Raw genomic sequence first — 27276 nt, forward strand, 5'->3', positions numbered from 1 at the left:
TTAGTTTTCTATTGAAACTGTTATTATTTGCCATTAAGAATTGCAAACTATACTACTAGGAATGAACAACATTCTCTTCAGTAAGCCTTTTTCCAAACACACAAGACAAAGCTCCCCTTTGGTCCAGTTCTCTCCCATTTCGACCATCGCACCCACAGCAGGAGCTGCAGCGGGACCCGCCTGGCCCCAGCTGGCGGCAGCATGTTGTTAATCCAGAGAGACGCAGCACTGAAGGAATGGAGGAATGGAAACCGTCCCGACCCTCCTCCTCCCGACCCCACGCTACCTACAGGATGACAGAGGAGGAGGGAGGGAAAGGGACAAAAAGAAAAAAGGGAAATAACTTATGTCAGCAACACATGGGACGGGGTGTCCTCTGCTACCTCAGCGGGCCGGGGGGACACGCACGAGTGCCGCCACCTGGGGAGGAGGGCCTGCCCGAGCTCCCACCTGCCTTGTTGATGCTTCTGGTGGGATGAAAGCCGCTCTTCCAGGGTAGCCGGCAAGCCCTCGGGGCGGTGCCCTCCAGCTGGACGGCAGGGTTAAAGGCGCAGTGCTGACAGCCGGTGCTCAGAAGGGTCTGGCTGCATCTCCAGCTAGTGCCACGAGCGGTGGGGTGCTGATCTTGCACCACAAAGCTGAGGGTTGTACCCTCCAGCCCCAAACCTGTCTGAAGCCTCGGTGACCTGGAGGGCAGTTCTGAGGAGGACAAGCGGATGGAGGAAGGCTCCAGGTGGCAGTGTGCCGTGGACCCCCGGCCTCCACCAGCCCGGCTCGCCATGCCCCCCACGCTCTGCCAGCGGCCCGAGGGGCACAGGCCAGGGCGGCTCCTCCCAGCCTCCAACCACCCTCCACCCTGGAAAGCTGGCGCATTGAGCAAGCAGCAGCACACAGGCGAGTCACGAGGCCGGAGCCCACACAGAAACTGAGACGCACAGCTCGGGCTCCACCTGCAGCTCCAGAGAGCGGGCGTGTCTGTCCTGGCCAGCGGCACGCCCGGCGGCATCTTTGATTTCCACCACGCCCCATCCCTTTGCTGTTCTCCTCAAAGCAAGAGAAACGTTGCCCTAATTCTTTCACCCCGATCTCCCCCTGAGGTAGCCCTTGATAAACCACACCGGGCAGAGGGCAGGCGGCCCCGTCCGCGGGCATCACTCCTCTCACGCCCGCCGCCCGCAGGTCTTCCAAGAGTGACTTGGGACACGCCCAACAGAAATTCATGTCTGTGTCGAGTAACTTCAAACAGGACTTTAATCCCAAAGCAAACCCAGAACTCAGAGCCCAGGAGGAAGCAGGACAGAGGCGACGCACTAACGCAGAGCTGGCAGTGTCGCAGGGAGCGCTCTCGAAGGGTGAAGGCTCTGCTCTCAGAAGCTCTGAGCTGGCTGTGCTGGGCTTTCTGCGGGCGGCTCCTCGCTCCCGTCTTGTAGCCCTGATGAGCCGAGCGTTCTGGGCTGAGCAGTCCCGCGCCTCGCGGTAAGGCCTCCAGGACAGTGCAGTCCTCCTCCGTCTGTGGGCAGAGCAGGGCAGGCTGGATGGATGAAATGCCGCAGCGCCGGGCAACCCGAGGCGTGGCGGGGCTTTTGAAGGCACCCCCAGCAAGGGCCAGTGGAGACCGTCCCCTGACTCCGGGATTTTCAAAGCGACAGGATTTCAAAGTCTTCATCTTCTGAGTCAAAGAATCTTTCCAGTCGCTCTACATCAGAGGAATCTAAAAGAAACAGGATAAAACCTCATCAGACACGTGGCGTGGGTTATTCTGGGCTGTGGGGATGAAGAGACACCTCCTACCACACCCTGCACCTGGGTCCTCCTGCCCTGGAGCTGGTCCTGCCCCTGGGCCAGACAGGCGAGTGTGCTCACTCAGGGGCAGCCTTGGTGTGGCAGGAGGCGAGCAGACTCCAAGACTGCCCAACTGAGGCCTCCAGCCTCCCAGGCGGAAGGGTCTGGGCAGGACAGAAGGAGGGTCCAGCCCTGTGATCACGGGGTCAAAAGCCTTGACTGGTGAGGGGGTGGGAGGGCAGGAAAGAGAAGCCCAGATGCTCGTTTGAAAAGAGGAGAAGGAACAGACACACCTCTCAACAAAGCACAGAGAGAAGTGACAGGGGCCAAGAGGACAAGGGCCTCCTGTCCCAAGAGGGCATGCCCCACTCCATACCACCTGGGGACTGACAGGGCATCTGTCCTGAGTTTCCAATGCTGGCATTCCAACCTTTTTATGGTTTCTATCAGGCAGCAGGCTCTGTCATTGCCCTCCTCGGTGATCTTCATGGACATGAGGCAGCGGGCTCCATCATTGCCCTCCTCTGTGATCTTCATGGACATAAGGCAGCAGGCTCCATCATCATCCTCCTTGGTGATCTTCACCAACACGGGGTGGCAGGCTCCGTCATCGCCCTCCTCGGTGATCTTCACCGACACGGGGTGGCAGGCTCCGTCATCGCCCTCCTCGGTGATCTTCATGGACATGAGGCAGCGGGCTCCATCATCGCCCTCCTCGGTGATCTTCATGGACATGAGGCAGCGGGCTCCGTCATCGCCCTCCTCGGTGATCTTCATGGACATGAGGCAGCGGGCTCCGTCATCGCCCTCCTTGGTGATTTTCATGGACATAAGGCAGCGGGCTCTGTCATCGCCCTCCTTGGTGATCTTCATGGACATAAGGCAGCGGGCTCCGTCATCACCCTCCTCAGTGATCTTCACCGACACGGGGCGGCAGGCTCCCTCATCCTCCTCCTCAGGGTTCTTCAGAGAGAAATGAGACAGAAGGCTCCATCATCGTCCTCCTCAGTGATCTTCACAGAGATATGGGGTAGCAGGCTCCATCGTCGTCCTCCTCATGGTGATCTTTACAGTGACACAGACGGAGGCATGAACTGGACATGCTCATGGCCTCACTGCTGAGTCCCATTTTTTTTTTTTAAAGATTTTATTTTTCCTTTTCTCCCCAAAGCTCCCTGGTACATAGTTGAGGAATTTTAGTTGTGGGTCCCTCTACTTGTGGCATGTGGGATGCCACCTCACGATGGCTTGATGAGAGGTGCCACATCCGTGCCCAGGATTCAAACCGGCGAAAACTTGGGCTGCCAAAGCGGAGCACATGAACCCAACCACTCGGCCACAGGGCTGGCCCGAGTCCCTGTTTTCTATGTGCCACAAGCTCAATTCACTTCGGGAGAGTTGAGCGCTTGCACGAGGGAGGCCCCAGGCCCAGAGCCAGTGAATAGTAGGAAATGGAGGCCACCTATGGCCACGGTCTTCCAGACGAGGGCTGCCTGCCATGTGCACTGTGCAGACAGCACTGCCGCGTCATAGAAAGTCTAGCGTGTTCTGGCTCCTACAGAAGCCTGGGGACCGTGTGAGGAGTACCCCCAGCTCCATGCACATGGGGTGAGGAAGAAGGGAGCAGACTGCATGCTGAGCTCAGCATGGGGGGAGGGGGAACTCAGCAGCATCCCTGGTCCCACCAACACCACCTCCAGTGACCGCCTCTGGGCTGCACCCGATCTTACAGGTGAAAGCAATTGGAACAGGACTGGGGGGGAAGCAAAAGGGGGGCACAAAAGCATCACACAGACCACACCCCGAGCAGTTCAATAGAGGACACACTGCCTATTGTGTGTCATGGCCCTGCAGCCTCTGGACTCACCTAAGGACAGGTTCAGGACATCGGGGCAGGCCAGGTGGGAAGGCTGCTGTTCCACCAGCTCAAACATGGGCAGGGCACCTCCAAGCAGCGACAGCTGTGAGCAAGACACAGCTATTAGACATGACCCATCACGGGGTACAGCCCTAGTGCACCCCCGCACTACCCCCCGCCCCCCGCCAACAAGACCACCACTGCGAGCAGAGGGAAACGCTGACGAGAAAGCAGAGGCAGCCTCCACATAAAGGCTCTTAACCCCAAGCTAAGGCAGGAACCCAACCCGGGGCTGCCCCATGGCAACCGCGTGCAGTCAGCTCTGTCCATCATGTGGAGGCAGCATGTGCTAGGCTGACGAGCACCCTTCGGGGGCCAACTCCACTCCCCACCACCCAATCCACACGAGATGGATGAGCCAGAAATTCCACTCTAAGGTTCACATGCAATGTCTGTCCCCGTGCTCACTAATCACCATCAGAACGATGCCAGACCAACAGCCAAACAAGGGCCATGGGACACTCGACAGCCGTGCACTGAGCGCTGGTGGAGGGCGAGCGTGGGAGGCAGGACCCCACGACACGGTGAGGCCAGCCTCCAGCCCCTGCCCCTGCAGACGGGGCCGATACCCACCATTGTGACTTGCTGGCACCAGTCGTTAAAGTCGTCCTCAGTCTTACAGAAAAACCCCTGAAACGAAGACAGAGGTAAGCAGGAAGCGGCGTAAGAGCACACCCAGGCCACACCTGGACGCGCTGTGTGTGCGTAGTGAGCTGAAGAGGCCAGTTTCCAGTCCCAGCGCCCCTCCAGGGCTGGCCTCTGCCATCATCACACGTCCGACTGCCCTCACTGCTCCGGCCTCTCCCGGTCTCTGCGGGCTCTGTCCACGGCTCGCCCCTTCGCCCTCTGCCCTGACTGACCCTGGTCACGCAGGTCACGTGCATTTTTAAGGCTGGGAATAAGGTAGGTTATAACTACGCGTCGGGGCAGAGCAGAGATCTGTTTTCTCCCTGTGATCCTGGGGCGGGGCCGCTGGGTCTGAGACCCGGCCTTGACCCGCCGTCTCCTGAGCAGCTCAGCAGCAAGGGCACCAGGGCCCACAGCACCCGGCACAACTCGAAAAGCGGGCCATCTACCAAGAAGCATCTAGTTGTGGGGAGCAGTGGGGACACCTGTGCTTAGCCCCGCAGTACACAAAGCTCAACGAGTTCTAACACTGGTGGGACTAGATGCCACCAGGAACAGAAACGGACACGGAAGGAAAACAGCAGCAGGAGACGGGGGGAGAGGCTTGGACGGGCGCTGTCTCCCACTCTGAAGAGTCTACGGGTCAGGGCTCTCGTGCAAGGACACACGGGACGTTCTGCTGGAAAATGAAAGGCACGTTTCTCCCGAGGAGCCAGCGTGCACTCCTCCTCCAGGCGAGGGCGGAGTCATTCCTCCGTGTCCCCGACCCCAGACAGGCACGCTCCTTGCTGCTAGTCTCCACGTGTCCACCACCTTCGTCCATGGTGCTGGCTTCCTAGTGTGACCTTATTTTCACATGAGCATCAACCACCGTAAGTTACCGAGATGTACTTCCTGTAATAAGCGTATGTCATTTCAGTTAGACAAGTGGGTTCCTATGAGAGTGGAGCCTCTGAGCTCCAGCCCACCGTCCGAGGGCCCTCCTCGGGGCCACCAAACCCAGGGTGTGACACGAGACCCATGACAGTGCAAGCAGGAGACAGCCAGTTGCAGGACCAGGTCTGCCTCCTGGAGTCCATGACTCAGCTAATTACTCCCGGAGGGATGGAATTATTTCTAGGAATTTTTGGCCTCTTTCTCTATCAAATACATTTTTAGAACAAGCAGGTTTCCATAAATCACAACAAAAACTCCAGCCTTGTAATCAAAAGAGAGCAAGGAAGCTCATTCTTAGGGACCATCTCACAGATACGTTGTCAAAAAACCCTTCCAAGAGGTGGTGCAGAGCAGTGAGCAAACTGCCATCATGTTTAAAGGAGGGGCCCCTCGTTCACACCCCTGCTCACGCGCGTGTGCTCTCACACCCACTCACGGCCTGGACCACACCAACGCTGCGTGGCTGCACAAGGCGGACAGCACAGGGGGCTGAGCAGCTAATGGATGTTGCTAACTCTTTTGTCCTCTGAACACTAATCCATGTGAACCTAACGCTTATTCCAAAATACTGAAAAGATTACAAAGGTCTGAATGCTTTCCTTCTCTATAAGAGTAGCACTAGCACAGAAGGACACCTGCGCACAAGCTCACTCGGTTGGAGGACTGGGGGACCCACCACAGCAATGGACGGGTCGAGCTCCCCGATGCTCATCCTGCTTGGAGGGTGCTGGCAGTGGAAGCTCTCGTCCGGGATAAAGCAGCTGTCAGTGAACTCCACCGCCGGCTGCGTTGTGTGGGGGTCCAGGTAGATGAGCTCCTCACCTGGGTGAGATGACAGGGAAGTCCCATTTCAGACCCACCACACCGAAATCCCCTTGACTGGATGCACTAGGTTGGGAGAGACAGCGGGTAGAAACAGGTTGGAAACCAGGCTCTCAGGAAGGGAGGTGGCACGGAAGGCCAGGCACAGGCCAGGCAGGGTCATGGCCACCCCTCATGGAGCACGCTGCTTTTCAATTGGCAGGCCTGGGTCAAGCCCACACCTCTAGTGTGAGGGGAAGTGGAGGCAGGCGGAGTTCGGGGGGGGATGCCCTAAAGACCATGCCCTCTTCCTTGGCTTCTGGCTAACTGGGACGTCACTGCAGACCAACCACTCACCAACGTAGCCGATGAAGTAGTGGGCACTGTTGGGCTTCCCTCCAATCACCCCCAGGGACTGCGGCATCATGAAGCAGCGCTGCAGGAGAGAGGGGAAAGAGCGGCTGCTGAGCACACTGCGGGCCTGCTGCCCACGTGCGAGGAAGAGGCCCACACCTCTGGGCAGGGACAGGCGTGGACATCTGAGTGCAGCAGGTGGGCGGGAAGCGGAACACCCCCAACTCCACAGGGGACTCTGAGTGACATGAGAAGACATGGTCCCAAAGAGCTCAGTCAGGAAGGAGGACAAGAAACACACGCTGTGGCTCAGGAGCACAGAACCTGCTATCACACTCAGGAAAGCTCCCTGTAGGAGGCGTGCCCAAGGAAGGCGGAAGTGGGGGGCGCTGGGAGGAGGTGTGGACAGGGGCTCACCTGGCCCACACACAGGATAGACAGGTACACAGGGCAGAAGAAATGGAGACAGGAGGTCAGTGGGACCACCGAGTCAGCAGGAGGAGCAGAGGCCACAAGGGACAGTGGGAGGGAAGAGGGAGCTCACAGGAGTGCAGGGACCAGCGGGAGGGGTGACTGGAACATTCCAGGTCCAGACCAGGAGTCCACAGGGTGGACAGAGGTCAGGAGGAAAGGGGCAAGGTGGTGACAAGTGAAGGGCTTCAGCCCCCCTACTGGTCAGCGAGAGGCTGGCCCCGCCACAGACCCACCTTCAGCGTCTCCACGTAGGCCTCGTTGATGTCCGTGAGCCCCAAGCGCAGGGGGATGAGAAGCACCAGGGGTCTCCACGGTGCTGGCCTGTTGGTGACCTCGGCTCCAGCAGGGAACCCGTTACAGTGCCGGTCAGAATCTGCAGGAAACGCGGCAGCCCCCGCACACGGAAGGCTGCTCCTGCACAACCTTCCTGAGAGAGGGAGACGTGCTTTTATGGGCTGAAGAGGGGTAGGCAGAAGTTCACCCAAAAGAAACACGTACCTGATTATTCTGTAATAGGAAAAGAGTTTAACAAAGCCAAGTGCTTGGGAAATAAAGTATAAGACCAAATCCTGCCACCCACAGAGAAACAAGAATCAGACATTTTCTACGCACGTTCAATTTGAAATTTTTTTTTTTTTAAGGAAGATTGGCCTTGAGCTAACGTCTGCGGCCAATCCTCCTGTTTTTGCTGAGGAAGACTGGCCCTGAGCTAACATCCGTGCCCATCTTCCTCTACTTTATATGTGGAACACCTACCACAGCATGGCCTGCCAAGCGGTGCCATGTCTGCACCTGGGATCCGAACCAGCAAACCCCAGGCCACTGAAGCAGAACGTGCGCACTTAACCGCTGTGCCACGGGGCTGGCCCCTCAATTTGAAATTTTTACTGTGAAATACAGCATACACACAAAACACCTTCAAGAGCAATAAGAAAACAAGCACGCAGTCACCAGTCAGCCAGAGGCAGCACTGACCAGGCCCCCAGAATTCCTGCGGCCCCTCAGCAAAGGAGAGCAACAAGGAATCACTTTTCTCCTTCCTTTTAAATGTTTAGGCAACTTATTTGTCCCCTCTACACGCAGTGGGTAACCCTTCAACAAACACGTTAGCCAGGGGGTTTAGCAGCTGCTTCCAGGGCTGAGGCAGGGAAAGCACAAGGTGAGCCTGACTCTACTTAATGCCAGAAAGGAGTGCTGGAACAACAACAAAGACAACAGGAACACGTCAAAAGACAGGGCCAGCCTGAAGGGGTGCCCACCGGCCAAATCTGGGAGAGGAAGGACCGCAAATGGATAACACTTTAAAAAAGAACCCACCAATCCACTGACTCTAAACTTTCCCAAAGTAAATAAGGAGAGGGAAGGAGGAAGAGGGCTCTTGTAGAGAAGAACACCAAGTGATAAACACAAAGGCGTGAATGCATTAGAGAAACCACCATTTCAGACCCCTACTAATAAACAGAAACCCTCAATGCACACCAATATCATCCTCAGCTCTTTCACCAACCACAGGGAAACAGAGGCCCCGCCCTAGCCAGCTGACCTAGGAAGCACTACTGACAAAAGGGTACCTCCTGGGGCCGGGCCGGTGGCGCAGCCATTAAGTGCTCACCAGTTTGTATCCCAGATGCCGACATGGCATCGCTTGGCAAGCCATGCTGTGGCAGGCGTCCCACACATAAAGTAGAGGAAGATGGGCATGGATGTTAGCTCAGGGCCAGGCTTCCTCAGCAAAAAGAGGAGGACTGGCAGCAGATGTTAGCTCAGGGCTAATCTTCCTCGCGATGCTTTGAGGACAACAGAGCCCCTGAATAGTGCTCTTGGTTAAAATGTTTAATCCAAATCGAATAGTGAGGAAACAAACAGATGGAGCGTAGGACATCCTACCAGCCCAGCATAGGTCCTTCAAAAATGCCAGTGCCATGAAAAAACAGGAAACAAAGGGAGAACTTTGTAGATGAAAGGAGACTGAAACGGCATGGTAATGATACGTAGCGCTGACTCCTTGAGCAGGAGGTCACTAGGACACAAGTGACTGTCTCTTCTGAGGCCTGTGACATGGCGGTGGAGCAGTGAGAAAGCAAATGTGCCGGAATCCCTACCCCTGGTGAACCCAGGTGGGGCTGAAGTTCTCAAAACATACAGCTGGAAAAAGAATTAGTGAAGGGGATATTTTCACTTCTTTTTATCTCTGGCTGCTTAATCTTCCCTTGACGTTGGACTTACAGTAAGAAATGCTCGTTTGGTCTTTGTCCCACTCCCAGCACAGAGTTCCCAAAACCCTTGGAATTTCCTAAGTGTTCAGAGCCAAGATGTCTTTTGTAATGTTAATGAGGTGACTTCTGGACCACTCCTAAGGATGGGGGCTGCTTGCCAGGAGAACTCACATTTTCCTTGCTGATTAGACCCTCACCAGCAGTACAGACCCCCTCGTGTCTGAGTAACACCAGACACCAAGGATCGGCTGCAGAAATGCTGGAAGCAGCGTCTGCCTGTCACTGCTGCCCTTGCGGGACTTGCCGAGTCTGTGTGTGGCCTGCTACATCAAAAGGTCCCGATGGTAAGAAAGAATGGGTTTCCTTTTGTCCCAGGCACCTATTTGCACTTTTCCGATGCTCCTTTGACATTTTTAACATATTTCAATTCTGTTTTTCTACCTATGACAATTAAACAATATCTATGCCCTCCCCGTCCCTCGTGGCCGCAGGCCTTCCTCTCAGTTCTGAACGTCTTCCAGCGGTGCTGCTGTGGCAGGAAGACGAGATGGCAGGGCCGGCTTGGATCGCCTTTCTTCTCAAGTGGCTCATTATTATTACTACTATTTGGATGCTTATAAAAGTTCCTCTTTACTTTTACGATTTGGAGATGTCACCAGGAACCAGTATATTAACACATTCTTGATAAAAGAATCTGGAAGCCTTTAGCTCTGAAGACTCCACTCTTCCTCCAGCCCACGGCCGTTTTCTCCTGTTCCTTGCCTGTCCACCCATCCCCACCTCTGGACATTCGAATTCACACAATCACCTCGACTTCCTCGCGGATGTCTCTTTCTGCCATCAGGATCTCTGCCTCCACACTCTTCTTCTCTGATTAACTTGCATTCAGTGTTCATTCATCAGTGCCATTTGTACTCACTACCAGATCATCTTTCTCAATCTGCAATTTCTCCCCGAATTCAGGGACTTCTGCCTACTGTGCTCACGCAGTTCTACATCTATCAACATTCAACTCCGACAGAGCCTGCTGGCCCTCAGAGAACGGATGCTGGGTGGGTGGACAGGGACATCCCAAGGAGCAAGGCCCGCTCTCACGCAGCACGTTGTCCGTGCAACCTGAGGGGGAGTGTTGTAAACCGGGCTTTTACCGGGGAGGGGCTCGGGCGGGGTTTCCGACACCAGCAGTCTCTCCCTATCTGACCACCCACAAGCAGCTGAGAAGGGCCCTTGCTTGGCCAGGCATTGCTTCTCCACCTTTTGCTTTGCTGAATCCGAGATTTCCCTCCCAGGCCTGGTACCTCGGGCGACTTCGAGTAGTGGCCTGGAAAAGCAGCTGGTCTGTCTTCACTGAAGCCCTCGGTGCCTCTCTCCTGAGGCTTTTGAAGCCGAAAGCAATTAGTACAGGCCACTCAGAATTACCTCCACCTCTCCTGAACATCACCACACCCTCTGCAGGCACTGTTTTCAGCCCCAGTGCCCTTGTTGGTTGTGCTCTGATGCTATTCTTCCTGAATTGGGGCATGAGACGTCCTCTACCTGTCCCTGTGATGAGCACCTATCAATTCTGACTCAGGGGAGGGGAGGATGTCAGCGAGACAGGGCCCTGATCACAGCCAGGCAGCCACACACCTCCTACTCAGGAGCCTACAAGTACAACTCAGGCCCCTCCCGAGAACCAGACCCACATCCTCCTCGGACAAGCCTCGGGTGCACATCTCGTCACAGTTCCAGAAGTGCTGCTACAGACAACTCTGAGACCCCAGAAGAGGCTGGAGCTGGCGTCACAATCGAGTCACTTCCAGGGCCCCCACCAGCACCATACCCCTCAGAGGGACGGAGGTTCTAGAAAGCAGCTTGTCCTTTGCTCCTTCCTAGCCACCCTAGTGGCAACCAGCACCTCTAGTCTGAAGCCAGGGGTTGGACAAACGCCTGCGCTAGACCTTGAGGTGGGTAAAGGATGATGGGGCAAGCGGTCTCCCCAACAATGAGGGGAGGAAAGAAATCAAGATAAAATGGAGTATTGTGCAGCCAGGTGATAAGACAGTTACAACATTTTCATGACAGGAGCGAATGCTCATGATACTCCGAGTCTGCTTTTTTTGAAACACAGAAATAACACTGGAAGGAAGTGCGTCCAAATGTCAGTACGAGCTGTCTCCAAGGGGCAAAATCAAGCAGCTTTCCCCTTCTTTGTACATTTCCTACATTTCCAATGTTCTACAAAGATTTCAGGAAACAGACTGCAGGGACAAGGCAGGAAGCAATATACATCTTTCTGTTACAGTCGCAAGTTTACCAACTCTTCAGGGAGGGGCCTTACTAGCAGACGGGGGCTCTGGCAGAGCGTGCAGAGCTACAGAAACCAGTGCTGCCCTTCCCGTAGAGGTCCCACCCCCGGCTCCCCCCACACCACGTGGACAGTGTCCCAAGGTGAAGAACAGGAATGGCAAGGAAGCAGCACCCCTGGAAGCCGACACACACGCCCTTGGCAATGCTCCACGTGTGCAAGGCCCACTTCTAAGCGTCCACGTCAACCTGCAAATCTGCATGCTTAGAAATTATGTCGCTCAAAGTGCACTTTCTTATGTAAGGTGAGATTCAAGGCAACAGCTTACATATGGAACTGCAGTAATACTGGGGTCAAGGCAGCTTTGGCAAATTCTTTGGGCAAAAGGTGCTGCTGAGCAAAGAATTTAATAAGGCATTAAACAGGGTTTTGTCAGCTTAACTACAAATAAACTGTAAAGCAAGAATTCCACACTTATTGGAGGCTATTTGCCAAACCGAGCCCTCATCTTCCTCCCGCACTTAAACTTTACCATGCCTGGATGCCTTTGGGTTCCCAGTGGATCCTTCCAGAAAGAGGAAGAGAGCTATGCTCCTGCCTCCTTTACACCTTGGCTTGAGATGGTACAGTTAAGAAGTGGTTCTTGGGGCCGGCCCAGTGGCATGGCAGTTAGTTAAGTGCGCACGTTCCACTTCAGCAGCACGGGGTTCGCCGGTTAGGAGCCTAGGTGCAAACATGGCACCACTTGGCACGCCATGCTGGGGTAGGCATCCCACACATAAAGTAGAGGAAGATGGGCACGGATGTTAGCTCAGGGCCAGTCTTCCTCAGCAAAAAGAAGAGGATTGGCAGCAGATGTTAGCTCAGGGCTACTGTTCCTCAAAAAAAAAAAAAAGAAGAAGAAGAAATGGTTCTTGTCTTTGTATTGCATTAATGCACATAAAGGGATTGAACCAAAAAACCTCCACAAATACCACTAAACCCAGTACTCTTTCACAAATTATTTGTAATAGACACAAAAACAACAAGAGTACTAAGAAACCGAGCTCTAGGGAGCATCGAGGCCCTTCCCCTTCGCCTGTCTATACTGTGAAGAATGAGAGGGCCCCTGGCCTCTGTACAGAGTCCGACCTGCTCCAAGGGACTCCCAGTCACGACCCTCCTGTGGAGGCCCCTCTGTGGGCCAGACAGGAAAGCGTGCTCAGCAGCTGCTCCCGGGTGCCGTCGGCCACGCCTCCTGCCTTCTCTCTCACTTACTGATGTCCTCCATCACCACCGTGTTGTCCATCGCTATGTGGACGGCCAAGGCGCTCCATGTGTCGAAGACAGCGAGTTTCCTAACAGAAAGGGGAGGACACGCCAATAAACCTTCACAATTCAGACATTTCACCTCCACAGGACAACCGAGGGGAACAGCCGCTGTCACCGAGCTCCCGCCGTTTCTCGGCTGAGAAAGCCCGAGGCCCAGAGACGCCCAGCACCTAGGCTGAGCTGTTTCTCCTCACCTGGAGCTCAGTGCTCCTTTCATCACCCGAGCTGCCATTTGGGGAGAGAGTCTCCACACAGGAGCCTCTCGGGCGTCACTCTCTGATCTAGCTGCACAAAGGGGCGGGAACTAGAACGTGAGCCAGGGTCTCAGACGCTGCATGCTGTGCCAACTCTGAGGCAGGCCAGCCCCACCTTCTTCCCCAGAACCGCCCCACAACAAGTGCCGAAATGACAACCAGTCTGAGTTCTCACAGGGAACCTACGGCTGAACAATGTAAACGACAGTGACGAGGAACCGTGGTCACAGAATTCAGGTTCTGAAAAGACGAGCAGACTCTGCCATCGAAAGCATAACAGGAGGCCATGTGAGCTACTCCTGGGTGCCATGGAGGTGGGCTCGCAAGACCTAGATGAAACGAGGGGCTCCCGGGGAGAGGGAGGACCTGGTGTGTCTGGGACACAGGTGGAGGGCGGGGCGTTGGGAAGACCACACAGAGCCCCTCCCAGTGGGAAGGCCCGAGCAGACGCCAGGACATCATGCGCAAGGTGCCGCCAGCCACCTCCCTCCAACTCCCTCCTGAGCTCGTGCTCGCTGAGCACCCAGTGCTGATGACACACCGACACACGAGAGACAAAGCAGGCCCTTGAGAAGCTGACAGTGCAGCGGGGGAGGCAGACAAGACAGAGTAACCACGTCAGGTAGTGAGTGCCAAGGACAACAACAAAGCAGGGGGTGGGGAGGGGTGGACTGCAGGTGCAGGAAGGCCTGATGCCAAGGGGCGTCTGGGTAGAGGCATGGGGAGCAACCCAGGCAGATGCCAGAAGAAGAGGTTCTGGGCGAAGGGCAGAGCACGTGCAAAGGCCCTGAATGGGTGTGTCTGGAGCACAAGTGCACTGTGCCAGGAGTGAATGCAGGGTAGAGCCCGCCTGGCCTGGGCCTGCAGCTTTCCCTGGAGTCAGCTGGGAAGCCCCAGGACAGTTGTGAGTGAGGAGGGATGGATGGCTGACTTATTTTACGAAGATGACTTCTGCTACTATGTCAAAAGAGATTCTAGGATGGCAAAGAGAAGGAAGACCAACGAGGAGGCAAGAGACAGGGCTTGGACCAGGGTGGGGACAGCAAGGCAAGGAGCCCTGGTCAGAGCTGGGACATATCTGGATGGGGTGTGTTAAAGGAAAGACGGGTCTAGCATCATCTGCTTTTGGCCTGAGCTCCTGCAAGGATGGTGCTGCCATTCACTGGTCAGAGCTGGGACATATGTGGATGGGGTGTGTCAAAGGAAAGAAGGGTCTAGCATCATCTGGTTTTGGCCTGAGCTCCTGCAAGGATGGTGCTGCCATTCACTGTCAGAGAAGCAGGTGGGGCGGGGAAAGGCGCGAGCTTTGGGTTTTGATTGTTAGGTTGACGTGCCCTGTGGACATCCAAAGGGCATTGTGGAGAAAGCATCTGGACGTGAGTCTGGAGTGTGGGGACAAGTCAGCCCTGGGGATGTGACTGGGAGCTGTGTGTGCAGACAACAGCTAAAGCCAGGCGATGACAGAGAGAAGAGAAGCAGCTAAAGGCCCAAGCTGAGCCCTGCAGTGCTCATGGGTGGGGTAGGAGGGGCCAGCAATGGAGGCAGAGGTGGCCAGAGGGACAGGAGGACCAGAGAGCGTGGCTGAGTGGCCCAGGGTTTCCAAAAAGAGAAGGCAAGCACCTGCACCACGGGCCGCTTGCTGGAGAGCTGAGTAAGTTGGGGACCACAACTTGGCCCTCAGACATGAAGACAGATTGATGGTGACCCCTCCAGGGCTGCTTCAGGACAGCCGTGGGGAGGAAGGCATCAGTGAGTGGTGCAAGACAGGCAAAGCACACACGCGACCACGCATGCAGACCACGCACGCAGACCATGCACACAGATCACACAAACTGACCATGCAGAGCACACACAGACCATACACACAGACCACACAAACTGACCATGCAGAGCACACAAAGACCACATACGCAGACCACACAAACTGACCATACAGACCACTCAGAGACCACACAGGCAGACCACGTATGCAGACTACACACAGACCATGCAGGCAGACCACACTTCCAAGGCACGCAGGCTGGGCCCAGGACTCTAAAGGGCACGTGGCAGCAGCTGGATAAGGAGACAGGAAGACTGGGCATGCCTGGGGCTTGGCTAGGAGTTGGACATGGAAGAAAAGGAAGCATCCTGGAGGACCGTGAGGAACCTGACAACAGCAGCTGGGTGGAGACAGCAGCCATTCATCGTGGGGAGGAGGAGCGGGCTAGGGGACGAGGGAAGAGAAGGACGGACTCAGAAACGCCGAGCGTGGGTGCCTGTGGGGGACTGCCGTGGGGACAGGGAGCAGGCAGCAGACACACGAGGCAGGATGCTGAGGGGAAGCCTTCACTGGAGACAGAGGTTTCAAGCCAGGGAGATTAGTCAGAACAGACGTGGAGGCCGAGTGCCTGTGAGGAGGGCCGTCTGCCCCCAACACACCGTTGTCATTCCAGACCAGTCTCTACTTCCCAGACTGTCAGAAACCACTGTAATGGATGGATCCACACCATAGACAAAGAACAAAGGCCCAATCCAATGGGTGTGATCCAGATGAAGGAATTCATTTTATCAGAAAACATAAATTCTGATACACAAGACCACTTGGCATGGTCACCTCTAAGGACCCTTCTGAGGGCCCTGAAAGAAAGAGTAAGAGACCCCTCATTTCCTTTAGCCACGAAGACTCAGAAGGGTTTGAACACCCACGGTATGTTCATGCTGCCCCCAAAGAAACAAGAGAGATGAGGCTTGGTACATACTTGAGAACCTGGGCGACGGTGTTGGGCCCGTACCACTGGCCAATAGACTTGCCCTCGCCAACTCCCATTTGTGCTGCAGGAAACAAATCTGATTAATGACACACATGCCCCCCGACCCGCCCAAAAGCCCTCCCCCTGCCTCTTAGAAGAGGCTGGTCCTGGTGGCATGTGGCACTGGGAACACTTTACAGGAAGCCTGGACAGGCATGCCCCACTCTGCCTCCGGCATGAACTCCTGACAGACACCAAGATGCTTCCTCCAAAAGGGACAGGTGCCAACTCAAGATCTGTCCTTCACTACGAGCCAAGATTCCAGTCCTTCAATAAGGAGCAGGATTGAGGAAATGAAATGACTCGGGTCAATTCAGAGCTATACTCTTCCTTCTACAAAGGAGAACATGATGCTCCAAAGTTGGACTGGCTTAAGACAAAGGAGCATTCAGACTCACTGATGGGGCACAGAGAGGAAGGGACCTTCAAGATCACGGAGTCTGATTTTCACAGACACTGTGACGAGCACCACACCACTGCAGGCCACGAAGTCAGCAAGGGCAGGCAAGGCCTCAGGTCCGTGCTAGCCTGGACCAACCCCAGCAGCCCACAGTGGTTACAGGCCAGAGCGACCTACAGCCTCACACCTCACAGGCCACAATACCAGAAAAGCTCTCAGAGGAACTCAACAACGTGCTACCAGTCATTCCGAACACCCAGGAGCAGGCACACTCTGCCATCTCCCACCTATCTGGTGAATGGAGTAGTAACTGTCCTTTCTGTCGATGAATGCATTGAGGACATTGAAGTAGCTGTCCGGCTGCCTCTTCCGCTGTGTCCACCTCCAATCTATTGAAGACAGGTGCAGCAGTTCAGTTTTACCAAAATAGGAGAAAGAAACCTTCACCTTTACAAAACACTCAAGACACAGATGGCATCCAAACTTTTTGAACCTTTCTAAAAGTAAAAAGCCAAATTCCCCACAATTTCAAATATACATATCCCAACTCATCAAAACAACCCCATACAGAAACCAGAAGGTGGTTTCAGTGTTTTAAAGATAATTTCTAAAAGACAAACATTTATCAGTATTCTGTAAAGTCACTTTTTTTTAATCAATGAAAACCAGTGGGTTGTTACTCAGGAAACCCTGAATCCTAATCTGTCTTGTACAGGGATTTGCTTTACACAACCCAACCCCACAGTCCTCTCTGCTTCCTAAGAACATCATGGTCCCAGCACCGCGACTCACCTCGGCCTAAGTGCCGGCACACCAGGGCTTGGGCAAAGATCATCTGTCCACAGCGCAGCATGCAGCCCCAGCCCGTGTCCGAGGTGGGGCCGGTTCCCCCTGTCAAGGTGACAAAGAGAGAAGGACTCACCAACAGACCCAGAGTCCACTGCAGGAGGCCGTGGTCCTAACATGCTCCAGCCAGCTCCACACCACAGGCGTCAGCTCCATCTTGGGTGACACACACCATTTAGGACCTGGTCCTGCCAAGGCTGCATTTGCTGGGAAATGAACTGTTCTGATTAAAAAAACCCTCAAAATGGGCAAAATATGTAAACAGGGAAGTCACAGGGAAGTAAGAATGTCCGGAAAACATAAGACACTAAGCCTCACGAGTGACCCAGGAAACGCGAGGTCAGATAAGGAGAACCACTTTGCAACCAGCAGAAAGGCAAACCTTCAGTGGCTGGGAGTGTGGGAAGGGGCCTTGCGTGCAGTACATGCAGAAACGTAATTCAGGGGAGGGCGAGCAACAACCCTCAGCACTTAAGCACACACGCCTTGGGCTCATTCACGTCCACTTGCCAGGGCACAGAAGGACTCTGACACTGAGCACTCTGGTACCGCATACATTGTGAGAGGCCCTAACATGACAGGAAATGCCCTGACATCCTAACAGTCAGCAGGGAGAGGGGGAGAGATTCAGGGGTCAGACCACATGGGTTGCAGTCCAGCTGGCTCCACTCTTTACCCACAGCATCACCTTGGAGCGTTTGGCAGCCCCTCCCCAGCATATGGGTGGACAAAGCCAAGCTCTTGGGACAGTGATGGGATCAGAGAAGGTGCCTATCTGAGGTACTCTGCACAGAGCCTGGCACAGAAACCACCACCAACGGTACCTGCCATTATCTTCCCCCACCTCCCACACAAACAAGTCATCTCTGAGGGACCAGGCAAGGAAAGAGATGCTGCCGGCATGCGGAACCGAGGTGGTCCACCTTCTTAATGGCTTCGGCAAACGACACAGGCTCCTCTAGCCGGTCCTCCTTCTGTGCGTCCAGACACCTGACCTCTGACCTGGAGGACAGCAGTGTCCCTCCCAGCACCACAGAGCACCCCTCAACTGCATCCAGGGCCGAGTAGAGCAGCCTCAGAGCAGACATGAAAGAAGACCTTGTGGGGTGAATGACCATTCCCAGGACACGTCTGACCAACACATCAGGAACTGTTAACTGTGGTGACACCAGGCTCATGTCCCTATGTTTCGGTGTTCCCGAAAGTCAAGCATTGTGGCTCTTTTACGCCCACCTCACTTCTGGAGAACAGATGAAACCACACTGAGGAAAGGGGCCAAACTGAGACCAGCCACTGAGGAGGTGCAGCCTCCTGGTCTCGAACCTCTGGTCTTGGGTTCTCTGACTGGCACGGCCAGGGCAGGAGCTGGTCCCCATACTCTGTCCATCTCCAGGGGCACAACAATGAAGAACCACTTTTAATGGAATGTATTTTAGTGTTACATGAAAATATGTCACAAACACCCTGCTCTATAGCTCTCCCCACAACTAAGTGTGGAACATACTGGAAAAGATGACGAATACAGAACAATGGCTTCCAAACATCCTGGACCTACAGTAAGAAACACTGTAACCCATGACCCAGGACAGCATATAAACAAACTAAAGCCTCTTGCAGCATCACGCGGCCTTGCTACACACAGTAACTCACTATCTCACATTCCATTCTGTTCCACATTTTTAAACACTAGTTGTGACTCATTATCCTGATTTTAGGCTCTGGTAGTAAATTGTGACACACACTTGGAAAACCACCGCCCTCAGGAGAATCGAGAGCCCTGGATTTGGAATCTGGCTCTGCCATGAACAGGGGCGAGAGTGCAGCCAGCTTACTTCGCTAGGGCTGCTGCAAGGATCACAGCTAAGTGACAGGGATCTGGCATACTGAAGTCAACGCTGTAAACCGAAGTTTCCCTCCTTCTAAACCGTGTATATTTCGTTATGTTGTGACAATGGAGTACTTACCAATGGCAGGGAAGTTCTTCCTGTATGTAAACCAAAGTCTCGACGCCACATCAGACAAGATCTCGTCCTTTTCTAGGATTGGTTAAAAGAAGAAAAGATGCATACACTCAGCCTTCAGTTTGGAGGTCAAGTGTTACAGAAAGTTATCACCACAAAATGCTTTCTGCAGACTGAGCGCTAAGAGCCCAGCAGGCTCCAACACGGCTGATACCTGTGAAAATGCTGTATTTTCTACCCAGTATCCAAACAGGCTCTGAGGTCTCTGGGAAATCTTCAAACTCAGCAAATCGGAGAGTGTCGTAGGTCAGAGTAGCTGTTGAAGCCAAAGACACGCATTGGTCAAAATTTCGTAATCCCATGGAATACTAGCAGAGATCACGCACAGCGTTTCCGCACACAGAGCCCCCCTGGAGCTCCGCATCTCAGAGCCTCCCTACCCCAGCACCTCAGCAGAACCGCCCCACAACCACCGCTGACAAAGCAAGCACCTCCCATCCGACTTCCCAGCCTCTCAGATTCCAAGCCAGAGTCCATGTCTGGCAGACAGGACTGCGAGACAAAGCAAAAGAAAAAAACAAACCAGCAACTTGATTTAAGCACTTAACTGTTTTAGATGTAAAATGTTTAAAACCTAAAGGACAAAACCAAAATAAACTGGACCCTTTATCTTTGTATGCAAGGGAGGCCAGAGACTAAACAGACGGTAGAGAAAGCTTTTGTGGCCAAAGACTACAAAAATATAAAAAATCATCCACATTCTCACACCCAGCAATGAATCTCCTTCCAGAGGTCTCTATGCAGAGATCCATAAGTGAAACCTCACTGCACCTGTAGTTTCCTCAGCTTTAGCCTTCTCAACAATGAAACCGTCATTCTACACACAGAGTTCCACCAGGGGTCACTCCACACGGACACTGAGCTCCATCAAATGTCTCAAGGTTTCACAGCGTTCTGCTGGACGTGTGTCCACACCATAACTCACTCAAGTGCCCCGCCAGGGTGCGCCAAACGTTTCCCGCATGAGCACCCTGCAGTCACCCCTGGGAAAGGCGGGGGCAGAGCGCTGGCTCTGGTGCCTGGTGGTCAGAGTTTAAGTCTCAGCTCAGGCGCTCACAGGTTGTAGGTTCCTGGGGCCCTTACGTACCCTCTCAGTGTGGAAACTCCCTGACCCATAAAATGGGGAAAAATAACAGGATGCCCTTGCAGCACGGCTGTGAAATGTGCATGAAACCATTCCCATGAGGCACTCACACAGAGGCTGGCAGACAGAAGGGCTTCAAGGTCAGCTGGTGTCATCAACATCAAGGACAAAGAACCGCAGGCTCAAAGGCAAGCCATGTTATTACCGCAAAAGGCTTAATTGGATGTGCAGCTAATTCCCAGTCACAGGACTGGGAAAGCACGCTCACTGAACTAACAAATCCGCAGCAACAGAAGGCCCTGGATTCGCTACTTAAGGAAGTCACAGGCTGCTAGGAACCCGGATGCAGCTCTGCCTTCCTTCTTTTCACCTGAAACCCGACAGGGTCAGACCAGTCCTGTGCTTCCAGAGCCAGCTCTGCTGCCCAGAGTGCCTGGGTATGACAGCAGGCCCAGGGGGCCTCGGTCCCCAGGCCTCATCAAGGGGCTCTGCTCTGATGGCGCTCACTTGTCCAAGCTTCCACACACGCTGTCAACCAAGCTGCTTTGTGATCGAGAATAAATAGTTCAAAGTCCAAGTTTATTTTTTCCTTTTTGTTTTATATAAGATTACTTGTTTCTGCACATGATTATAAAAACCAAGTTGAGGGGTCTGGCCCCATGGCTGAGTGGTTAAGGTCGCACACTCCATTTCAGCAGCCCAGGGTTTCGCCAGCTCTAATCCTGGGCGTGGACATGTCACCGCTCACCAGGCCGTGCTGAGGCAGTGTCCCACATGTCACAACTGGAAGGACCCACAACTAAAAATACATAACTATGTACCAGGAGGCTTGGGGGAGAAAAAGGAAAAATAAAATCTTTTAAAAAAACCCCAAAAAACAAGTTGGGATGAATGAAAGTTCTATCTTTTCAAGGAGCTGAAAGGTCGTAGTGTCTCTGCTAACCTCTTGAAAGCAACCTCCATATCTTCAGGAACACCGCCTTCTTCGACCTCTAGGCTTTTACCAATATGCAGACTCAAATCCACCCAGTTCACTCTCAAGGAAAAAGGACGCAGACATCACCTGTCTAATTTGAACTGACAACACCGCAGGGCCGTCCTTCTCATCCTGCTGGGATGAGATGTTTCTACTGATGTTTGCGACCTGCCAAGGCAGCAGCTTTGAACTAAAGACGTACACATTTTCCAAAACATGTACTAGAGAGCTCAGAGCGCGTTGGGCGAGGGTCTCTTCTGTGGACTGTGTCAGAGGATGTGGCACATGTCAAGGGCAGCGACACTGTATCAGTGAGTCTGCAGGATCGGTCTGGACATCGAGACACTCCTAAGATAGCCAGCTCCCATACTGAGAAAATCATGATAATGAAGGAGACAAGTAGATAAGGAAGAAAAGGAAAAAAAGCTCATGCTCAAAGGAGGGTGACAAAGGCTGGGGCAGCTTTGAAATTGAGGGGTTTTCATCACTCGAGTGGTAAAATGCAAAGCAGGCGTATTTCTTCAGTTTACTAGCAAACTTTATAGGCAACGAAGCCAACTTCAGAGAGAAGGCAGTAAGAGCTGTTCTGCCAGTCTCAGCCGCCTGACCCATCACGTGACCCTCATGCTGGGAACCTTTCTGTGCCTCAGTTTTCTCACTGGTAAAATGGGACCAGTTGTGTTTTCCTCAAGGCTCGTGTGAGGAAGAAACAAGTCAATAAACCCGTACTGGGTGGCGATCGTAAGCACGTTTCTGGGTCGGCCCTCTGGGAGTCACTGAAATGGGTGACACAAAGACGACAGTGTAGAAGGAGACATTCTCCACGTTCTGTAACCAAACTGAGGTGCAGCCCCTCACACAATAAAAACAGGAAGTTGACCCAACATGAGTTACTTCACTAAACCTGAGTCTTAGTTTAGAGTCTCTAGTTGAAACAACCAAGGTCTTTCCTCACAAGAGACAGGCCTGCATTTAGAGAGCAGGAGCTAGCCATGCACACCCCTTCCCAGGCAGGTTCAGTGGCCTTAGGCGTTTTCCCTGGAAAGTGAGCACAGAGTCCAGGGAGCAGCAGCAATTCCGAGCAGAGGAGCAGGTGCAGGGCTGGTCATCCCTGTGCAGCCAGCACCCAGGCTTGACTGGCCGTCAGTGGCTCCACACTGTCCCTCCTGTCCTTCCCAAAGCAGGAAATGCCACAGGCCGAGGCACCCTCATGGCTCCCTTGGACAGACGCACTGCGCCCTCAGCACAGGCTGAGGGGCCTGGACCAGACTGCCAAGCTCCCTGACCTTCCAGATCTTTCTTTCTACTGGAGGAAGGAGACATTTTTCTAAATCACACTCCCTTCTAAGGTTCAGCTTTCTAATTCCTATTAAGATGTGTCTTTGGAGACAGAGAGCCCACTCTCCTGCTGAATGACATGACAGCTTCTCCCAGCCTCAGTCTGCTCACCCACGAAATGGACGGAGCTGTCGGCTCTGGCAGCAGGGGAGAGCACGGGACAGATGCAAGGCTCCAGCATGGGGTGCAGCACCCAACACTGGTTCTCAGCACTCCCTCCTCCTCTTTTTCATGATTTCAGCCCTCATTACTTACAAGATGAACCCCCCCGCCAAAGAAAACACCACTTTTATTATCAATATTAATTTAGCCAAATTTGTATTAATACTGCTGTAGAACAGAAAACATTATAGGACGCCAGTTCAAAGAACATTTCAATAGAAAAACTAATACTTTTCTAGTTTAAAACTAAAATTCAGGGGCTGGCCTGATGGCATAGTCGTTAAGTTCACACACTCTGCTTCGGTGGCCTGGGGTTTGCAGGTTCAGATCCTGGGCGCGGACCTACAAACTGCTCATCAAGCCATGCTGTGGTTGTGCCCCACATACGAAACAAAGGAAGATTAGCACAGATGTTAGCTCAGGGCCAGTCTTACAAACACACACAGCCTAACTAAAATTCACACTCACTAACGTTTGCACAGATTGACCAAACCGTTTAGCCCACTCTCCAAGGTTTATCAACTCTCTGCTCTCAGACTGACCAGGTCCACTGAGGCTTGCGGCCAGCAGCCTCTGCACTGCTCCCAGAGAGGGCTCCCTCATCTTATTCCACCGCCCTCATTGTAATTTCATCATCTTTTCACGTGATATCACATCACTTATGAAGCAGTTCCCATATCTCCTGAGTTCAAAGTAGTCAAACCTCGAAAAGAATGCCAGTCTCCAGACGCCAGGTAATGATTTTAATTTGAACTAAGACAACACGCAGGAGAAGCAAGGTGGACAGGCACCGTCCACTGGAAAAAAGAGGCCCTTTCAGAAGCCCTTTCCCCACTTGGTCACGTGGGTCCCAGTCACTTGATTTCCCACGTCTTCTTCCGTGGGATGTCCCTGATTACAGTTGGAAGAGAAAGCAGAAATACTATGTAATTCCCTTAGAAAAAAATGTTTTAATATTATTGATTGGATGGACAGAAAAGTCAGGAATTGTGCTCAACGAATGTAACCAACTTCTCTCTACTTAGTACCAATCACATGGTAATTCAACCTGGGAGAACCACAAAAAATATGCACCACTAGATTCTTCCAGAGTTTACTGCAATACATCGTGTTTCAGAAATATTTTCCCAAACATTTACATTTTCTGGGAGATTAAATTTTATAAACAAAATCAAAAGAAGGGCTCTCTGCTTCCTTTAGAAAACGTTTATGTTTAAGATTGCAAATGGCTATTTTATTTAAATCCCAAATTGTTTATATGAAGATGCTGGTGGTTCAGTTCTGAATGGAAAGAAAGAGAAAAGGAAACAAGAAAAAGAAAAGAACCCAGAATGCTGGCCACATCAGAAAACTGGAAACGCTGCTTTAGCCAACACCGGGTGGAACGTCCACATTGAACCCACTGCCCCACAGCGAGCAGCCCTCTCACGCCTTTACACCTCACACTCACACACTGGGTTTGCATCATGCAGTAACCCTAAAACAAGAGCTTACAGTACAGGAGTACGCAAGTTGTTACTCAATTTCTGCTTCTGCGATTACCAACCCCGTGCCAGACATAATGCGAGGCACTGAAGAAGCCGCCTAAGACCTGGCTCTGTCCTCAAGGAATGGACAGCGTGGCTATGTAAGTGCTGGCACGTGGCGGTTCCTTAAACCGGGTGCGTGATTTGACAGCACTGAGGGCTCCATGGAGAAGACAGCCAGCCCGTGGTCTGCCTGCCACCTTCCCACCTCCACACGCAGGCAGCCCCGGGCCCCTCCTCCCTGGCCCCTTCTCTTTCCTCCCATTCAAAGCGGCCTCCCGCACACCTCTCTCTAGTCCAGGCCTACGCCCTCAGCTCCAGGCTCAGAGACCCACAGGCTCCCTGGGCATCACAACATGGATGTCTAACAGGCATCTCACAATCAACTCGGACAAAACCAAACTCCCAACAGCTCCCCACCAAGCAGGACCGCTCCAAGTCTCCCCCTCTGAATGCCCGAGCTCAGGCCACCACCTCAGCGCTATCTTCAACTCCTCCCTCCCCAGCCCCACTCCTCACCACTCCCAGACTGTGCACACCCCTGCTGTCGCTACGTTCAAACACACCCAGAATTCACCCACCTCCCCACCCTCACCTAAGCCTCCGAGGCCTCTCTGCTGGCTTACTGCAACAGCCCGCCAACCGGCCTCCTCACTTCTGCCCTTGTCTGTCTGCAGTGCATTCTCAACAGAGCAGCCAGGGCGAGGCTGCTCAACATACATTCAGTTACGTTACTCCTCTTCTCAAAACCTTCCAAAGGGTCACTATCTCATTCAGAATAAACAGACGCCCAGTCCTCACTATGATCCAACAAGGCCCACACTCTGCCTTCAGCTCAGGTGGAATTCCGTCATCCCCACCCGCTGTACCCTGGCCACATGGGCCTACCTGCTGCTCCCAGAGCAGGCCACTTGCCCTTCCTCCTGCACTGCCTTCAGGCCTTGTTCAAAACTTACCTCTGTGGTGAGACATCTCCTGGCCACAACTCCAACCCCCTCCTGCTTGGCCCACATCACTCTCCCAAGTGAGACACACCAGTGGTGTCATGTCTACAGTGTCAGCCAGGGCACAGTTGTTGTCCGTTTCGTTCACTTCCCTAGCCCCAGGGTCTAGAACAATGCCCCACACAACACTCGCACTCAATAAGGAACGTAGTTTATTAAATGGATGACCATAAAAACAACCAGGAACTGCCTAACATTTGGGCAAGGAGGGCAGAATCTGTAAGGACTCCAGGGATCTGGGAGGCTGGTCCATTAATCATCCCTAAAAGGACGTACAGCATCATGTCAGAAAGAAAACTCCCCACCACATCCTACAAATATCATATATATTCTTATCAGCATCAACAGAGGCCTTACGCCCATTCTACTCTGAAGCAGCCTTCAGGGTCCCATTAGGGGATGATCACGTGGCTACTCCTGCCTTTAACACGATGGATGACTTTCACATTTAAGGTAACACGACTAACGTTAAACTGTGCTCTCCACCTTAACCGAGCCTCTCCTATGAATGGCTGGAGGTATGCAACCAGGAATAACTTGAAAGAAAGCAGATAAGCAAATAATTCTATTCCTTCCCCCACCTGGTGCCCCCAGCAAACAGTGTCTGAGATACTTTTCCTTTTTTAAACAAACTTCACAAAAAAACACACCTGATTAAAATGTTCCTTTGGGAGTCAGGGTTACTGTTTCCTCCAGCCACCTAACACATTTAAATGACAAGACGCCACAAATCGCTGAAATGTTGGCTGTACACGTCTACCTTTATAATTTCCAAACTGAGATTTCAATAAACTTTTGTTGCAGCCGCCAGAAAAAGCAAAGCAAAGCAAAAACAATGCCATCTAGGATGACAGGTGAAATTAAACCAGATAAAAGGCTTCCTTGACAGAGGAGGGGATACTTGAAGGCAAATCACAAGGAATGAAAGAACTAAAACTGCTGTGGGATGAAAAAGAACGCCCGGGTAAAAATGCTTTCAAGGCCACTGGACAAAGATCCAAAATATCTTGCCAGCAAATTAAGGAATTGTCCCCTCTGGAGGAGCAGCATGATAGGACTGGCCAAACACCAACACCGCCCCGCCCCAAACCCACACAGGCTCTGTATTAGGACCCCAAGAAGATAAGACATGATGAGATGCGTTCTCTCTCTTCAATCACACAAAAAGAAGCCTGAATGATCTATCGGTCACTGAAATAACAATAAAAAAAAGAAACAGATGCGCGTGCTGTGTGGACTATGTTTCTCGCCTCGGGTATACAATATAACTTCCTAAGAATTAAAGTCTCCACTTCTTAACTCCCGGCGAGGGAGGCAACGCCGTCTCAAGCACCAGCTCCGCCCGGGCCCCCGGCCCCGCCCGGGCCCCTCCCTCCCCGCAGAACGCCGCGCTGCCCCTTCTCCTCCAGCGGCCTTCAGCCTGTCGCGCGGGCCGCCCGGGCGCCACCGGCGGACAGGAAAAGGCCGAGACCCGCAAACACCGGGCTGTCAGATCCGCACGGCCTCGCCCCAGCCGCCGCCCCCGCCCGCTCCGCCCGCGGGCCCCGCTCCCCCCGCGGCCGCCCCGAGCCCAGGTCACGCCAGGCGAGTCCCTGGGCGAGAGACCAGGCGAGTCCCGGCGGCCGAGGGGCCAGGCGAGAGCCACCCCCGGGGTGGCCCCCAACCCAGCCAGGCCCTCACCTGCGTCCATCTTCCCTCTCCGGCCGCCGACTGAGGGCGGCTTCGCTCCGACGTTTCCGCAGCGCGACGCGACGCGACGGGCCGCCGCCGGGGCCAATCCCGGCAGAGCGGGCGCGGGCGGGGCCGGAAGTGCGCGACGGAAGTCCGCCGGCCGCCATCTTGGCGTACGGCGGGGCCCAGCGCGGAGGGCCAGGCTCGCGCGCTCGGCTCCCGGGCGGCCGACGTGGTTCGCTCCGAGGACCGCAGCAGCGACCCATCGGGGCAGCGGAAGCAGGCGCGAGCGGGCAGTGGGGCCCCGGAGCGGGCGCGTCAGCCCGCCGTGCGCCCAGGCCCTCGGCGCGGCCATCTTGCCGTACGTACGGACCCAGCGCGCCATGTCGCCGCACGGAGCAGCCGGCCCGAAGCGCCCCCTCCCACCCGCGACGTCGCGAGCCCCGGGCTGCGCCCCGCCGGGTGCTGGGGACCCTGGGCGCGCCAAGGGCCGAGG

The 27276-nt window shown here is 53.8% G+C and overlaps 1 protein-coding gene across 1 annotated transcript; it reads right to left on the reverse strand.

Annotated features, from left to right (window-relative positions):
- ATG4B (autophagy related 4B cysteine peptidase) lies at window positions 1–27165 on the reverse strand. Its single transcript, XM_014862633.3, has 13 exons — window positions 26790–27165; window positions 19174–19275; window positions 18963–19034; window positions 16945–17043; window positions 16440–16541; window positions 15702–15774; window positions 12653–12732; window positions 7126–7319; window positions 6422–6500; window positions 5940–6085; window positions 4274–4330; window positions 3650–3743; window positions 1–1711 (listed from the first exon to the last, which is right to left on the reverse strand). Exons 1-13 carry the CDS (start codon window positions 27163–27165, stop codon window positions 1638–1640), a joined length of 1548 nt encoding a protein of 515 aa, XP_014718119.1. The 3' UTR covers window positions 1–1637.
- Window positions 27166–27276: the final 111 nt, after the last annotated feature.

The sequence above is a fragment of the Equus asinus genome, chromosome 19, assembly GCF_041296235.1.
Source record: "Equus asinus isolate D_3611 breed Donkey chromosome 19, EquAss-T2T_v2, whole genome shotgun sequence".
In the NCBI taxonomy this organism is placed as follows: domain Eukaryota; kingdom Metazoa; phylum Chordata; class Mammalia; order Perissodactyla; family Equidae; genus Equus; species Equus asinus.

Bases quoted from the DNA above. Each gene is read 5' to 3' on its own strand.
- ATG4B (XM_014862633.3), bottom strand. From the start codon at position 27,165: ATGGCGCGCTGGGTCCGTACGTACGGCAAGATGGCCGCGCCGAGGGCC. The intron at 7,320-12,652 runs GTAAGTGAGAGA...TCCCTCTCTCAG, and splicing joins GGTGGTGATGGAGGACATCA to GAAGGTTGTGCAGGAGCAGC. The intron at 6,501-7,125 runs GTGGGTCTGTGG...TCTCTCCTGCAG, and splicing joins CCTACGTGGAGACGCTGAAG to CGCTGCTTCATGATGCCGCA.